Source organism: Megascapheus bottae, chromosome 27 (genome assembly GCF_031878675.1).
Source record: "Megascapheus bottae isolate mThoBot1 chromosome 27, mThoBot2.hap1, whole genome shotgun sequence".
Lineage (NCBI taxonomy): Eukaryota > Metazoa > Chordata > Mammalia > Rodentia > Geomyidae > Megascapheus > Megascapheus bottae.
The window spans coordinates 5,144,654-5,160,224 of record NC_143535.1 but is presented as its reverse complement, the minus strand read 5'-3'; the positions used below and the strand labels follow the sequence as shown (position 1 = coordinate 5,160,224).

At 58.3% G+C, this 15,571-nt stretch overlaps 1 protein-coding gene across 1 annotated transcript in view; it reads left to right on the top strand.

Annotated features, from left to right (window-relative positions):
• Phldb1 (pleckstrin homology like domain family B member 1) overlaps positions 1-15,571 on the top strand; it is a 39,461-nt gene that overhangs the window by 20,328 nt on the left and 3,562 nt on the right. Inside the window, exons 10-25 of the mRNA XM_090319389.1 lie at positions 2,479-2,607; positions 2,829-2,984; positions 4,080-4,190; positions 4,329-4,418; positions 4,947-5,090; positions 6,043-6,147; positions 6,493-6,666; positions 7,146-7,289; positions 8,444-8,584; positions 8,675-8,777; positions 9,379-9,423; positions 9,944-10,238; positions 10,322-10,412; positions 11,585-11,731; positions 12,459-12,575; positions 12,803-12,905. Of these exons, the coding sequence (XP_090175515.1) occupies positions 2,479-2,607; positions 2,829-2,984; positions 4,080-4,190; positions 4,329-4,418; positions 4,947-5,090; positions 6,043-6,147; positions 6,493-6,666; positions 7,146-7,289; positions 8,444-8,584; positions 8,675-8,777; positions 9,379-9,423; positions 9,944-10,238; positions 10,322-10,412; positions 11,585-11,731; positions 12,459-12,575; positions 12,803-12,905 (2,095 nt within the window). The remainder of the gene's footprint in view (positions 1-2,478; positions 2,608-2,828; positions 2,985-4,079; positions 4,191-4,328; positions 4,419-4,946; positions 5,091-6,042; positions 6,148-6,492; positions 6,667-7,145; positions 7,290-8,443; positions 8,585-8,674; positions 8,778-9,378; positions 9,424-9,943; positions 10,239-10,321; positions 10,413-11,584; positions 11,732-12,458; positions 12,576-12,802; positions 12,906-15,571) is intronic.

Below are 15,571 nucleotides of genomic sequence, written 5' to 3'. Positions count from 1 at the left end.
CCATGAAGACCCAGGTGCATGCCTCAGGTGCTTAGGATGTGGTATTTGGGAAACGGCCCACCGGCCTCTGCTTCCTGTGTCTTGGAGATCTCCCCACCCCATGTAGTCCCAGCTCCTGCCCTTGCCCCTTTCAAATTTCATGCCAGCCCGCAGGGGCCACTGCAGCCCACAGGGGCCATGCCAGCCACACCCAAGATGCCCGATATCGTGCCAAAAGCTCTGAAGTGGAGAGGGGTCATCTATTTCTGGAGTTGACAGTACTTTTCTAAGAATTCAATTTTCCTTCTGGATTTTTTTTTTTTGTTTATTTTGAGAGCATCTATCACTTGCCACAATTTCTGAGGAACTTAAAGATATTTTGACGTTTTTTGTTTGTTTTTTGAGCTTTGGCTCTGGCCCCCAAAACCACACTCCCAAATTCTGTGCCGAATTAACTCCATGCTTGCCAGCCAGGCCTGCACTAACGCCCCCTCTCATCACTGTCCTGGGCTCTGCGCATGCCCTTAACTGCCAGGCCACCCAGGGAGGGCTTTTGCACTAACTCCATGGGTGCCCTGTGCCCCTGGTCTCCCCCCACTAATTTGCCTCCTCCTTTTCTTGGTGTGGGACCCCCATGGTTTTGATCAGAAGGGAAGTGGCAGGAGGACATGGCTGTATTGTGCCCAATGGTGCACTGGCAAGGAGGGCATAAGGATGGAGATGCCTGGTCTAAGGCCTGCTCTGCCTGGACAGCTCCTCCCACAGGGAAGGTTTGGCTGCCCCCACCCCCAGCTTAGTGCTAAGAAGATCCAGCTTGAGGCCTAGCCTGGAGGGTTTGCACCATGCCTCCACTCTGCTCTCCTTAGCTTCCCTGAGCAGACACGCCAGGGAGAGGGGAGGCTGAGCATCCCTTCCGCCTCCTGGGGACCACAGAACATAGGGTATTTTAAAGGCAGCATCCAAGGATGGGGGAGTGCCTGCACCCTGATCAGGGCCTTCCTCTAGGATGGACTGGAAGATGTACGGGTGTTTGCACCATCTGGAAGATGTGCATCCCAGAAGGATTTTTCTAAGAATTTAATTTTCCTTCTGGACTTTCTTTTCTTATTATTTTTTGCCAGTCCTGAGCTTGAGCTCAGGGCCTGAGCACTGTCCTTGGACTTTCTCAAGGCTAGAGCTCTACCACTTGAGCCTCAGCACCACTTTCAGCTTTTTTTTCCTATGTGTGTGGTACCGAGGAATTGAACCCAGGTCTTCGTGCATGCTAGGCACGCACTCTACCACTAGGCCAAACTCCCGGCCTTCTTTTTTTTTTTTTTTTTTGCCAGTCCTGGGCCTGAAGTCAGGGACTGAGCACTGTCCTTGGGCTTTTCTACTACTTGAGCCACAGCACCACTTCTGGCTTTTCTATCTATGTGGTACAGAGAACTCAAATCTGGGTCTTTGTGCATACTAGACAAGTAGTAGGCCAAACTACCGCCCCCCACCTTTTTTTTTTGAGAGAGAGAGCATCTAAACACCCATTGACCTGGGGTTACCCAGAGGCCTGGGCCCCACCATTCCTCTGGGCTCTTGGTGGAGGTGGAGGTGGAGGTGGTGAAGCTGTAGTGGTGATGGCTGTGTTGGCAGGAAAGGTTCACTCCACTTCCCTGCCCAGCCCCCAGCCCATGGCCTTACTCTGGCTCTGGAATCAGTAATCACAGCTTCTCCTCTGCCTGTCCTTTGGCGGGGTGACTCACCAACTCCTCCCTGCGTCCCCCTGCCGCCCTCTGAGGTGTCATCTCACCCCAGACAACCATCCACCTCCTCTGTATACCCACTCCTGGGGCTCTTGTTACCATGGCAATGGCCGAACTAATTGCAGCCCTCATCCCTACTGAAGTTCAGCCTGCAATGCAAGCATCCCACCCTCTCCCTGGGCAGGAGGGGGAGGGGGCCACAGGGGTTGGGCTGGGGTCCTGGGGTCTCTGCTGCACTGCTGTCTCTAACATCCTCAGCTTCCCTACTCACACCCAGCCCCAGGACTTAACCTTCCCCTTTCCCCAGGGTTAGATGTTGGTCTCTGGATAGCAGGGGAGCTGGAGGCCCTGGTTGTGCCAAGTCACAGCCGACTGGACTGCTCGGAGCGGAAGGGCAGGCTGTGGTAGGACCTGACATTCCTAGTTCTAGACTCCCAGAGACCAACATGTCCACCCTGCGCCTCCGCCCCTGGCCTCTGTTGCAAGTGCCAGCACCTGAGTCCCGTCTGACACCTCACCTTCCTTGCCTCCTTCTCCCCCCTCCCCCCTCCCCTGCTCCCTTCCATGCCTGTGTGCCTGGGGGTTCTGGCCAGGCTGGAGTTGCGCTCCTGTCGCCCCCCTCCCCTGCTCTCCCCTCCCCTCCCCCCTCCCCTCCCCCTCCCCCTCCCCTCCCCGCGCCCCCTGCCGGCCCGGAGTTGAGGAGTGTGTGTTCTCTCTCCCCGTGCCCCGCCTCCCTCCCCTCCTCCCCTCCCCCGACCAGGAGAGGGCGGAGCTGGCCGCGGGACGCCGGCACCTGGAGGCCCGCCAGGCGCTCTACGCCGAGCTCCAGACGCAGCTCGATAACTGCCCCGAGTCAGTGCGGGAACAGTTACTGGAGCAGCTGAGAAGGGTCAGTGCCCCCCCTCCCCGCCCCGCCACCGCCCGGGCGAGGAGGAGCGCGCCGGGCCGCCCGGGCCCCGGCGCCCGCCGGACACAGGGTCGGTGGCAGAGGCCGAGCTGGGGGGTCGGCGCCCCGCGCGCACCGGGGCGGGAGGGGGCCCCCGCGTCCCGGGTCGGGGTCCCCGCCGCAGCCCAGCCCCCGGCCCTCACCCCGGCTCGCTGTCGTTGAAGGAGGCGGAGGCCCTGGAGACGGAGACCAAGCTCTTCGAGGACCTGGAGTTCCAGCAGCTGGAGCGGCAGAGCCGCGCCGAGGAGGAGCGCGAGCTGGCCGGCCAGGGGCTGCTGCGGAGCGAGGCCGAGCTGCTGCGCAGCATCGCCAAGCGCAAGGTGCGCTCCCCCCTGCCCCCAGTCCCCGTGGAACGGTCTGGAAGACCTGGGCCCCCCACACTGCAATCGGAGCGCTTGGGCTGGCCTAGCTCCCCAGGGTCCCCCCAGCGTCCCCCCAGCGTCCCCCCAGTGTCCCCCAGCCCGGGCGCTCGCTGGAGAGCTGATGCGCTGGTCATCCGCTGGGCCCAGCCAGACTCGCTTTGGGTTGGACAGGAGGAAGGGGCTCAAATGGTAGACTGCCTGCCTGGCAAGTGGTAAGGCCTTGAGTCTAAACCCTAGTGCCTCCGGGTGAACGGGGGACCCCTGGCCTGGGGGAGGTAAGGGGCCGCTGTGCAGCTGAGATCTGAGGACTGAGATTTGAAACCACCCTGGCCAGGAAGCCCATGAGACACACTCTAGTTGATCAGTACAGAGCTAAAGGTAGAGTTGTGGCTCAGTTGGTAGAGCGCTAACCTTGAGAAAACCCATCTGAAGGACAGTACCCAGGCTCCGAGTTCACGCCCCAGTACAGGCAGTCGGGCACATGTACAGTACACGCACAGTTGACTCAGAAGGAGGTCACTAGTGCCCACTCAGGATTTAAGGAGACTCGGGCAGGAAGACTGCTTGAGTCCATGAGTTCATAGCCATCCTCCCTCAAAACCAAACAGAATTTACTCAAGTAATGTGCTTTAGAAAGGTTATAAAATTCAGTGAAGCAAAACAACCCTAACCTAAGGCCATCTTAGGAAGATACTTTGTGGACCAGAAAATGGTGAACAAGAAGGCACTGGGCTGTGAGAAGCCAGCCAGGAGCAGGAGGTCAGGGTCTGGGTGATGGCAGTCAGAATTGTTTGGTGTTCCTAGGCTTTGGGACACCCTGTCCCCAAGTGGGGTAAGAAAGGGGGGATTGGGGTTGTGGCTAGCATGTCTAGTGGCACAGGGGTCACTAGTTGGAAGACTGAGAGACCCAATATTCCCTGGGGGAAGCTGAGGCCAGGCAGAAGAGCCTGCTGGTTCCCTTCACGTGGCCCAGGCTCTCCAGGTAGAGTCAGCCAAACCTCACCTTGGCGTAGCCCTGTGTCCCTAAGCAGCCACCACCCCCAATCTCCTCAGGAGCACCTGGCTGTCCTGGACAGTCAGGCTGGGCAGATCCGGGCTCAGGCAGTGCAGGAGTCGGAACGCCTGGCTCGAGACAAGAATGCCACCCTGCAGCTGCTGCAGAAGGTAGCCTCCCCCCCCCTCGGGCCCTATGGAAACTGGGCAGGGGGCGGGGGGGGGGGGGGGGAGAAGATACCTGGAACTCCTTTACAGATCCTTCTTCATTTCCCTCCCAATTCTAATTCCATCCCTCTGGGCTCCTAGGAGAAGGAGAAACTGACGGTCCTGGAAAGGAAGTACTACTCGCTCACTGGGGGCAGGCCTTTCCCGAAGACCACCTCAACCCTCAAAGAGGTAACATGGTTGAGTGAAACCCAGCTTTGGGTCCCAGGGGGAAGGGAAGGGCCTGGGAGGCTCTGGAGCAACACGTGCTTCGTCTGCAATGACTGAGATCGAGTACGGGGCTACCTTCTGAACTGGAGGTGTGACCCTCCCTGGCTACCAGCTGCTGCTTCTTAGCCACCCTTGGGCTCTCAGGTGCCCACTGGTCTCACCATTTTGGATGGCTGAATAGATACAAGGGTGGGGGTGGATGGAGAGCTCCGAGGTTTGGGAGAGGGCAGAGTTGAGCGGGCCCCTCTTGAGGAGCTTGGAGATATAAGGGCGTCCACCCTGGGGCTTCCTGGGCTACAGTCTGCAGTCAGGCTCCCAGCGTGCAAGTGAGCATTGGGTCCCAGTTCTGAGCAACTGGTGTGTGAGGTCCAGCTAGGTTTCCTGACTTCTCCCCTCCCTCCCTGTCTCACTGAAGGCAATTGAGGCCTGGGGAGGGTGGCTGGGCTGAATGTGAGGGGTAAGGCCACTCACCATGAACCCTTTCTGTAGGCTCAGCTGCTCACCTCCGAGTCCTCAGACAGGAGGCTGGGGACCAAGGCTCTGAGCCCATTCTCAGGGTCTTCTCAGGCTGGGGGCTCCTCTGTCCCTTTAACCCCACCTCCTTCTACTTCACTCTGCCCCAGAGCACAAGAGGTAATCACAGCTGACTGTGCTCTGCTTTGCCTAATGCCTGTCTGCCCCCCTGACCCGAACCTGCCTCAGCTCCTCCCCAGGACCCAGCCAAGGGGCCAGTGGCTGAGCAGAGTTTGGGAGTTGGTGTGAATGTGCCATTTTGTCATCTATAGAGTGCCTAGGCAGCCCAGGCAAAATGGGAAGGCTGATTTGCATATGATTTGCATGTGCTCTGCATGCCCCTCACCTGTTTGTGCAGTTCACTTGACTTTCTGGCTCATTTCCTTTTCAGTGGCCTGTGTGCTTACATCCTGAGCTTGGGTAAAGCACGCTGGATGCTGGTCCTGGCACCCAGATAAGCTCCAGATGTAAGGATATGTGACAGGAACAATGGTCCAGGTCCTTCCAGCCCATAAAATGATGGGCTGGCATCTTTCTACTGGACAGTGGACTGGTTTTCCAGCCAGGGCTTTTAGCTGTTCTCTGGAAAGGCTTCTTGCAGAGCTTCTCCAGCTTGGGCCGTAGGAATGTTTCCACCCCATGCCTGGTGCCAGCTCCTGCTTGGAGACTAGAGAGGGGGCCCTGCACAGTTCTGTGACTGGTGTTTGAGACTGCATGTGTGTGGCCACAGGAGATTTTTCAGGATTCTAGAGACAAAGAGTTTTTAGGAGCTGAGACCTGCTCCTCAGAGGACTCTTGGAAGCTTTCCCTGGGCCTGGGCAGGGATGGGTCTGCTCAGGACAATGGCTAAATGCCAAGAGGGCCCAAAGGGGAGATCAAGAGGCACCTGCAGTACTCACATCTGCCCACCCTTTGACCCCTCCAGTCACTGTGGGCAGCTGAGAGCTTCAGCTCTGCTCTGGCTCTTGTCTTGACATGGAGTGATGGCCCTGTGCTTGGCATGCAGTGTGGAGTGTGGGTTACTTGGTTGAACCCACTAACTTCTTCTCTGCCCTGGCTGTGGGTACCCTAGGAGTATGTGAGCCTGGCAGAGGCTCTCCAGCTGTGCGCCTGCTTGGACCCCTATGCTTCTGCCACCACCCCCAGCGTGCTCCCCCAGACCCTGCCTGAGAGCGAGGTACCAGTGCCAAGGGTGCCCAGGGGCCTCCATTGTCCCTCCGTCTGGGTGGAGGTGGGGGGACGGCAGGGTCTGTCTCCAGCAGCAGGGGGACAGGGCAGCTGGCCTAGGGAGTTGACAATGGTCTTCTTTCTTCCCTGGGGCCTTGGGAGCTGCCCTTAGCTTCTGATGGCTTGGGGAGGGGCAGACCTTGCCTTCATCTCTGGGAAGGACTGTGGCTCTCAACACCAGGGCTGCTTTCCCTCTGTGTCTCCTACCCTTCCCCTCCCACATGGGTAGGGTTACCCTTTGGGCTCCAGTCCCCTTAACTTCTTGTATTCCCTCCTACATCTGGCCTCCCCCAAGTACGTGACGCTTGAGCAGCTAAAGGTGATATGGGGTCCCTCGCCCATGCCCCCACCTCCCACGCCAGGTCTGTGTCCCTGGGCCTCTGCTTCCCAGGACCTGGTTCCCACCACCTGCCTTCCTCCTGTGCTGTCCTCCTCCTCCTCCTCCGCTTCCATCACGCCTTTACCCAAGGTTGGTGCCTGTGTGTTCTTGTCATCCCCACTCCACGGCTGATGTGCTCCATCTGGGTGTGTGTGGCCCTGCTCACGGCCTCTCGGCTCTAGGCCAATCTGAGGGGAGTATTTGGCACCTGCGGATCCTGGCTGGCTGGCTGGCTGGCTGGCATAGCATGTGTCTGCAGCTCTAGGAATTATACTCGGACTGTTTCTCTTTGCCTTTAGCACATTGAGGACAACTGTCATCTCACTGTTTTTCTTTTCCTTTTCTTTATGCGTTCCCTCCTTCCTTCCTTCCTTCCTCTCTTCCTTCTTCCTTCCTCTCTTCCTCCCTTCCTCCTTCCTTCTCTCCCTCCCTTCCTTCACCCCTATCTCCCTTCTGTCCTCCTTTCCTTTCTGTCTCCTTCCTGTCTTTTGTCCTCTCATCCTCCCCTTCCTTCTTCCTCTTCCTCCCCTTCCTGTCCTGGCCCTCCCTCTCCATCCCTGCCCCTCCAGATGGAGAAGCTGCTGCTCCCTGCCGTAGACTTAGAGCAGTGGTACCAGGAGCTGATGGCTGGGCTGAGGACCAGCCCGGCCGCTGCTGCCTCCCCTCGCTCTTCCCCCCCACCTCTGCCCGCCAAAGCATCCCGACAGCTTCAGGTAACCCTCACTGCTGGTCCTCCCCGTTCTCTCACCTTGCCTGCTCTGAGTATCTCCTGCAGATCCCTCAACCACACAGTGCGCCGTGGCTCATGGGTTCAGCCTACCAGAGCAAGTAAGGCCTCTCGGCTTAGGGAGGGCAGGTCTCTCCACAGGCCACCTCCTGAGCTCAGGGGTCAGCCACCAAGGGAAAGGAGTTCTCCCAGAGCTCCTCACCGAGTCTGGCCTGGACACAGTCTGGGGTCTGTTACCGCTGGAACCAATGTGTCCTCGGAGAACTGCCAATGTTTTATTCTCCTGATCTTCCCAGGGGTGGCACTTGGAGGCAGAAAAGAGATCAAGGAATCTGTAGACCTCCCTGCCTCCTGAGGTTTGCCCCAAGGAGGGACAAGTGTTCAGATGTCCTCTCCCTCTCCACTGACCACTCTACAGCCTAAGATTCCACCACTCAAGGTTCATTCTTGAACAAAGGTGTGGATCCCCGCTGAAACCCATGTCCTCCAAGAGGAGTCTGCGTCATGTGACACACCTGGCACCCCTACGGATGCCCAGCTGGCTGGAGGCTTTGCTATGCGTTGGTTCATTCAGTCATCACCACAGGCGTTTGGGGCAGATGGTGTTAGGGATCAGATGCGGGGGCATGGGGCAGGCCACACACAGCTGGGGCGTGGGGGGCTAGTGTAGTCAGGGCACTGGGCTTGGCTTTGCCGTGCTTGTCACACCTGCGCACTGGGTGGGAGAGTGTCACCGACTTAGTCTATTCCTGCCTCTTCCTCAGCAATCAAGGCAGCCAGGCTTGGTCACGTGGCCCAGTCACAGGGCTGGTTGATGGCAGAGCCAAAGGCAGAGGCACCCAGTCTTCTCCCTTGTCTGCCCAGCTCTGCCACAGACAGAGACCCCTGTGTGGGTCTCAGAGCCTGGGGTAGGCCACAGATTGGCCCAGGGAGCAAAGGCCTGGAAAGGAGGACTGGCAGGTGCTTCTGGCCTCTGCCCACTGGGCTGGTCCAGGAGGCCCAACCCCATTGTCAGCTGGAGCCAGCCAGCCTCAGAGGCCTAGTGCCAGGGTGTTCCCTCCCATCGCAGCTGGCCTAAGTGACATGGCAGTGTCAGCCAGCGGCGGAGCTGGGGCTCACTGGGCACTGTCTTCTCTCCAGGTTTACCGTTCCAAGACAGATGCTGAGCTCACCAGCCCCTTGCCTCGGACCCGAAGTGGCCCTCTGCCTTCTTCCTCTGGCTCCTCCTCTTCTTCCTCTCAGCTCAGCGTGGCCACTCTGGGCCGCAGCCCCTCTCCAAAGGTCTGAGGAAGTGTGTGGTGGTGCCTGGCCAGGGCCCTGGGGTGGGTCCTGTGCCCACCCCACGCCATGCTCTTGTTCTTTGCTCTGCAGAGTGCTCTGCTCACCCAGAACGGCACTGGCAGCCTCCCGCGCAACCTGGCGGCCACGCTGCAGGACATCGAGACCAAGCGCCAGCTGGCCTTGCAGCAGAAGGGTGAGTGGCCGCTGTGCCAGTCCACTCCCCGGGGGCCCCGCTGTCCTCATCTGCACCCACCCCTTCCATGGTTTTGTCTTTGGAGTTCTGCATAAGAGCAGGAAGCATCTAGTTTGAACAACTAAAGACGCACTTCCCTGGGGTCCGGGAGTTTGGCCTAGTGGTTAAAGTGCTTGCCTAGCACGCACAAAGACCCGGGTTCTATTCCTTGGTACCACATACATAGAGAAAAGCTGGAAGTGGCGCTGAGGCTCAAGTGGTGGAGCTCTAGCCTTGAGAAAGTCCACGGACAGTGCTCAGGCCCTGAGCTCAAGCCCAGGACTGGCAAAAAAAAAAAGAAGAAGAAGCACTTTCCTGGATGTCTTTTAGCAAAGCCTCCAGGCTGGGGTGAAGGTCTGGGAGGTCTTTAGGAGTGGGCCTGCCAGCCCCGTCTGTAGACAGGCGATGGGGCTGGTGGCTTCCAGACTTGGTCCTCTGAGACATTGGCTCCAGGGACCCAGTGTGTGTTTTGGGTGTTTTGAAAGCCCAAGCCTGTGCCTCTCTCTCCTCTTATTCCCTCTGTCTCTCTCCTGTACCCTCTGCCTGGGGTCCCCCACACCAGTCGAGTTGCTTCCTGCCGAGCCCCTCCCATCCGACGACCCAGCAGGTAGTGGTCACGAGGGCATGGCTTTGGCTAGGTAGCCCCTGCCCGGGTCGGCATGTGTCCTTCCCAGGCCCTGTGGACTACAGACAGGTCCCCAGGCTCACCGGGTTGGGGAGCTTGGCTGGCTTGCCCTCTCGTGCTCCCCCTCGTCTCCTGGCTCTTCTCCTCCGATCTTGCGCTCGCTTCTGCACTGTGGGGGACCTGTGGCTTCTGCCGGCTCCCCTGCTCCTCCTCCAGCAGGCAGGGTGCTGCATGTGCCCTGCTTACCTGTGCAAGCTTTGGTGTCCTCAGGGGCAGCTGGCCTTTGTGCTTCCTGGCACCAGCCAGGCTGGGCTGTGCTCTGTGCAGGCTCAGGGCATGGAGCCAGACCTCGGTGGAGCCCCCTGCTCAGGGCTGTGGGGGTCTCAGGGTCGCTGGTGCCGGAGGGCTGCTCTGGGTTAACCCTTGCCTTGCCTGTGCTGCTCCTGTGTCCCCTCTCCCAAGGCAGCAAACAGGCTGTGACACCCGCCTGTCTCTCCCCCAGGGCAGCAGGTGATCGAGGAGCAGCGCCGCCGGCTGGCCGAGCTGAAGCAGAAGGCAGCCGCGGAGGCGCAGTGCCAGTGGGACGCGCTGCACGGGGCAGTGCCCTTCCCCACAGGCCCCTCGGCCTTCCCCCCCATCATGCACCACTCCATCCTGCATCACCTGCCTGCCGGGCGGGAACGTGGTGAGGACGGCGAGCAGGCCTACGACACGCTGAGCCTGGAGAGCTCAGACAGCATGGACACCAGCATCTCCACGGGGGGCAACTCGGCCTGCTCCCCCGACAACGTGTCCAGGTGCCTCCCACCACCGGCCCTGCGCCCCTGCCACAGCTCCCCGTGGGCTCCTTGACACCTCTCCCTCCCCCTCTCCTTCCCAGCACCAGTGGTCTGGACTTGGGCAAGATCGAAGAGATGGAGAAGATGCTGAGAGAGGCCCATGCGGAGAAGAGCCGTCTCATGGAGTCCAGGGTGAGGCTGGCTCAGACCAAGACACGGGAGCGGTGGGGGCAGAGGGGGGCCAAGTGCCCCCATGGGCTGCACAGCATGCTCTTGGGGTAGAAAGTGCAGTGCAGGTTTGTGCTTCTTAACTGGGGCCTGGGAATCCCAGCAGGCTGTGTCCTGCCAGCGTGGCAGGACGGAAGGCCGGACAGCAACCTCTGTCCAGCCCAAAGTGCCTTGTATTGGAGCCTCTGTTCCTGGGCTTCTTTCTGAAGACCCTTTAAGAGCCGTGGGGTTTTTGACTCCTCACTGCGCCTCAGAGCATTCCTCTGGGGAATGGTTAAGAAACACAGGGCCTGGAGATTGCAGTGTGGAGCGGAGGAGGTGGCAGACAGCCAAGCCAGGGCAGGGCAGGTGCTGGCTGGGGAATCCTGAAGGAGGCCAGTCATGTCCCCTGCAAGCTGGGACTTGGCAAAAAAGGGCACAAACAGCCCACATGAACCTGTGCCTGGAGGACACAGGACACGTTGCAGATAATTTCTCCCCTGTCTCAGGCATTCTGCATCTTTTTGTTCTTTTTGGTGGGTCATGGGGCTTGAACTCAGAGCCTGGGTGTTGTCCTGCAGCTACTCTACTCCAGGCTAGCACTCTGCTAGCACTCTGCCACAGTTCTACTTCTGGCTTTTTGGTGCTTACTTGGAGATAAGAGTCTCATAGACATTTCTGCCTGGGCTGGCTTCAAAATGTTACCCTCAGATTTCAGTCTCCTGAGTAGCTAGGACTACAGGTGTGAGCCGCTGGTGCCTCGCCCAGAAGGAGGTATTCTAAGCCCCATTTTTTAGATGAGGCATTGGAGGTTTCAAGAGTTGAAATGATTTGGTTAGTCAAAGTCATAGTATTAGCAGAACAGGGATCTAAGGCAGAGTTGTGTGTGTGTGTGTGTGTGTGTGTGTGTGTGTGTGTGTGTGAGTGAGTGAGTCATGGGGCTTGAACTCGGCCTGGGCCCTGTCCCTGAGCTCTTCACGGCTATCACAGGGTGCTTATTCTTAGCTAGCAGAGCTCCTGAAGAGGGTGGGACTCTTCTGCCAAGTCGGCATCTGAGGTGTGTGCCTCTGGGGATCTGTTCCGGCCTGAAGAGAGCCAGTGGTGGGGGAGGGGAATCACTGGTTGGCTGTGGGCACTGATGGCTGGCTTTGTGCCAGGAGCGGGAGATGGAGCAGCGGCGGCAGGCCCTGGAGGAGGAGCGGCGGAGGCGGGAGCAGGTGGAGCGGAGGCTGCAGAGCGAGAGTGCCCGGAGGCAGCAGCTGGTGGAGAGAGAGGTCAAGCTGCGGGAGAAGCAGTTTTCCCAGGTTGGTGTTGGTGGGTGCAGCACACAGCAGTGGCTGGCCTGATACAGAGGGCTGTGGGGGGGGTAGGGATGTCCCAGGGTCACTGCTGGGCTCTCAAGCGTGTTTTCCAGAAACTTGCTATTGGCAGCTCATGCCTGTAATCCTAGCTATGCAGGAAGCCAAGATCTAATAAGGATCCCTGTTTGAAGCTTGCTGGACTTGAGCTCAGGGCCTGAGCACTGTCCTTGGACTTTCTCAAGGCTAGAGCTCTACCACTTGAGCCTTGGCACCATTTCCCACTCTTTTTTTTCTACATATGTGGTACTGAGGAATCGAACCTGGGTCTTCATGCATGCTAGGCAAGCACTCTACCACTAGGCCAAACTCCCGGCCCAGCCTAGGGCACTCCTCTCTCTAACTAACCACTACGAAGTTGGAAGTTTAGCTGTGGCTCAAGTTGTAGCCTGCCAGTCTTGAGTGAAACGCTAAGGGACAGTTCCTAGGTTCTGAATTCAAAGCTGGCATGCACACACACCTATCCATCACTATTTGCTGTACACAAGCAGACTTAGACCTGCGACTCATTGGCCCCCAGAAGCAGCCACTCAGGCTTGTTCTAGCTGAGGTGTGTGTGTGCCTGCCTATGTGCACACCTGGGGGTTCAGGACTACAGATGCGAGGCCAGGACAAAGGAATGATGGGACAAGACAGAAGACTGCTGACCTTACCCTTTGCCCTTTGCCCCCAGGCCCGACCCCTGACTCGCTACCTGCCAATCCGGAAGGAGGACTTTGACCTGAAGACCCATATCGAGTCGTCGGGCCATGGAGTGGACACGTGTCTGCATGTGGTGCTTGGCAGCAAGGTACCGACCGGGCTGTGCAGCCAGGCTGCTGGGCGGGGCCGGGGTGAGGGGCGCCTTTCCCGGCTGCCATACAGAGGCCTTGGCTCCCGTCCGGCCTAACCCAGTGTGAGGGGGTTGGATTGGAGTCTGCCTGTGTGCCGCTGGGGGCAGCCTGGAGTACTGGGACAGACGATGGAGAGATGCCTGGAAGCCCCCCATCCAGGCTCCTCCATCACCCTTCCCACCAGGTCTGCCGTGGCTACTTGGTGAAGATGGGCGGCAAGATCAAGTCATGGAAGAAGCGCTGGTTTGTGTTTGACCGGCTCAAGCGTACCCTCTCCTACTACGTGGGTGAGTGTCACCGGGCAGTCCTGGGCCAGAGCGGGGTTCCCTGCACTCCACATCCCTGACCGCTAATCTTCTAGAAAGCTCCAAGGAAGGGTCCGGAGGCTGTGGCTGGTGAAAGGGTAGTAGACTTGATTTATCTCCTGACTTGATGCATCCCTGTGTGCTCACTCTGTAGTACGACTGAGCATCTAGAAGTTTCTGTGCGGAGGTCTAAGCTGTGGGACAAGCAAGATGGTCACAGCTCACGCTCTTCGAGCTCCTTCTTGGGAGGAGTTGAATCCCAGTTAAGTCCTACATCAGGGGCTGGTGCCTGCGCGTGGCTGCAGAGGCTCAGAGCTGAGGATCACGCCCACGCAGGAACGTCCATGAGACGATTATATCCAGTCACTCACCAAAACGCCGGAAGTCGGGGGGTGGCTCAAACAGTGGAGCGCCAGCCTCGAGTGAAAAGGTGCTAAGACAGCTCCCAGGCCCCAAGTTCAAGCCCCAGCACTGGCACCAAAATATCATCATCACCACCACCACCACAACAATAATAATACAGTCACAGCAAGTTTGCTGATGGATGACTTTCGGGAGAGGGAGAAGCAGGTGTGGGGAAGCTTGTGAAGGTCGGGGTGAGAGGCAGAGTAACCGTTGTGTCTGTGGTAATAACACAATCCCACAACGGCACACATTTATGCCATCAGCCTAGCGCCTGTGAGCAAGTGCTGCACTCAGCGTTCTCAGGCTTGCACTCCTATGAGCAAAAGCTAAATTAGAACTAAATAGGTAACACCCGTGTTAAAGATCAGGCAAACAAGGCTGGGAGGGGTGAATTGCTCAGTTTCCTAAGCTCTAAGAGGCAGAGCGGAAGTGGAGAGAGATCCAGTTCCGGGCACCGCTTCCTGTGTGAGGAAGGAGCAGGGGAGACTGGCACAGGCAGGAAGCCAGCACTGACCCTGTGCCAGGTGCTGGGCTGGTGTTTGCCAGTTGTGACCGTCCTTCTCATCTATGACACAAAAGGAGACCAAGTTCTGGCAGGTGGTGGAAACAAAAGGAAGCCAGGCAAGGAAGCAGACATTTGCCAGCCAGAGGTATTACCAAAGACGATGGGTGTCACAGAAAGGCCAAGGGTGGCATGGCCCAGAGGCTGTGAATTCCACAATTAGAGCTGATGGAGAGGATGAGCCGAAGCCAGGCTGCATCTGGCTAAAATAGAGGGGTGTGGAGGGGAGGTCGCTTTTTCCAGTGAAGGAAGACAGCAGCAGGGGCCGGAGGGGTGGCCAGGCCTGGAGCTAAGGTCAAGGAGATGGGACAAGGAGCAGGAGTCAGTTGTGCCTTGCCTCGTGGGCTGGTGCCCAGGCACAGGCTGTGATCGGTGACACCTTGGGAGAGTCCTGCCCGAACCCCTCCCCCTCCTTTGAGCAGTTCTCTGGGGTCTGTGTCAGGGGACAGCATCCCAGCTCAGTGACAGATGATGCCACACTGCCAGATGCTTTGAATGTGCTCTTTGCATTTCACACTTGCTGACAAGCTGCAGGCCTGGAGACCCTACCCACCCCCCTCCTGCCCCCCTGCCCCCCAGCTCCTTCCTACTCGAGGAGAGGGATGTGCTTTGGTTTTGTGGCGCTGGGGATAAAACTCGGAGCTTGTTGATATGAGGCAAGTGGTCTGCTGAGCCCCACCCCTGCTACTTAAGAGGAGGATTTCCGGCTTCTCTGTGGGTCCCAGTGCCCAGGGCTTACCCACTCCACTGCTCTAGTGCTGTGACGTGCCTGTGGCGCTGGCAGAGATCAAGTTACGAATGGATCAGGGGGCTCGGATTCAGCATGGTGAGTTCTGGATAGGATTCACCATGTTGTAGTGATGATCTCTACAGTGGCTCTTGACGATTGCTTACGAGTTTGCCTCGGGAACGAGCAGGAGGAGATGAGGCCAGCGCATGAATCGTGGACCGGTTGGGGACAGGGAGAAGCTCAGCCAGCTCCCTAGCCCTTGGCATTCGGGCTGGGGAGCCTGTGAGACAAGATGGGGGGACAGGAGGGCACCAGTCTGGAAGTGGCCAAGGGCTGGCAGCTGTTTCCCCAAAGAGGAGCCAGCATGGGAGGTGTGGCTGAAGTTGCAGGCTCAGGTTTGCTTCTGGAAGCTTCTCCCTCTGCATGGTGGAGGAGTGGAGGGCGGGCTGGGGCCCTTGGCAGGCTGGACCAGCAGTGCAGGCCCCCCAGGACTTGCTGGAAATAATACTGGGTGGCAGAGTGGGGGGGGGTGGAGTGGAATTTACTGCCAGCTGTCACCTCTGACCTTAGTGACCAGTTTGGCCTCTCCCATGGGACTCAAGCTCATGGTCAAGGGTATTGGCCGTAGCCTGTGAGAGTGTGTTTACCACAGATGAGGGCACAGGCTCAGCTTTCCTCGGTGCACCATACCACGTGTCACCTCCGCTTTGCCCGTCTGCCCTCCTTCCTCCAGCCACCCCCAATCTCAGTTACGCTGTGTGTATGGGTGGCCATGCTGTTCACGGAGTGAGGAACAGCTTGTGTGGCTCTACTGTGCCCTTTTCTTCTTTTTTTTTTTATTTTTTTATTTTTTGCCAGTCCTGGGCTTGAGCTCAGGGCCTGAGCACTGTCCTTGGACTTTCTCAAGGCTAGAGCTCTACCACTTGAGCCTCAGCACCACTTCCACCTTTT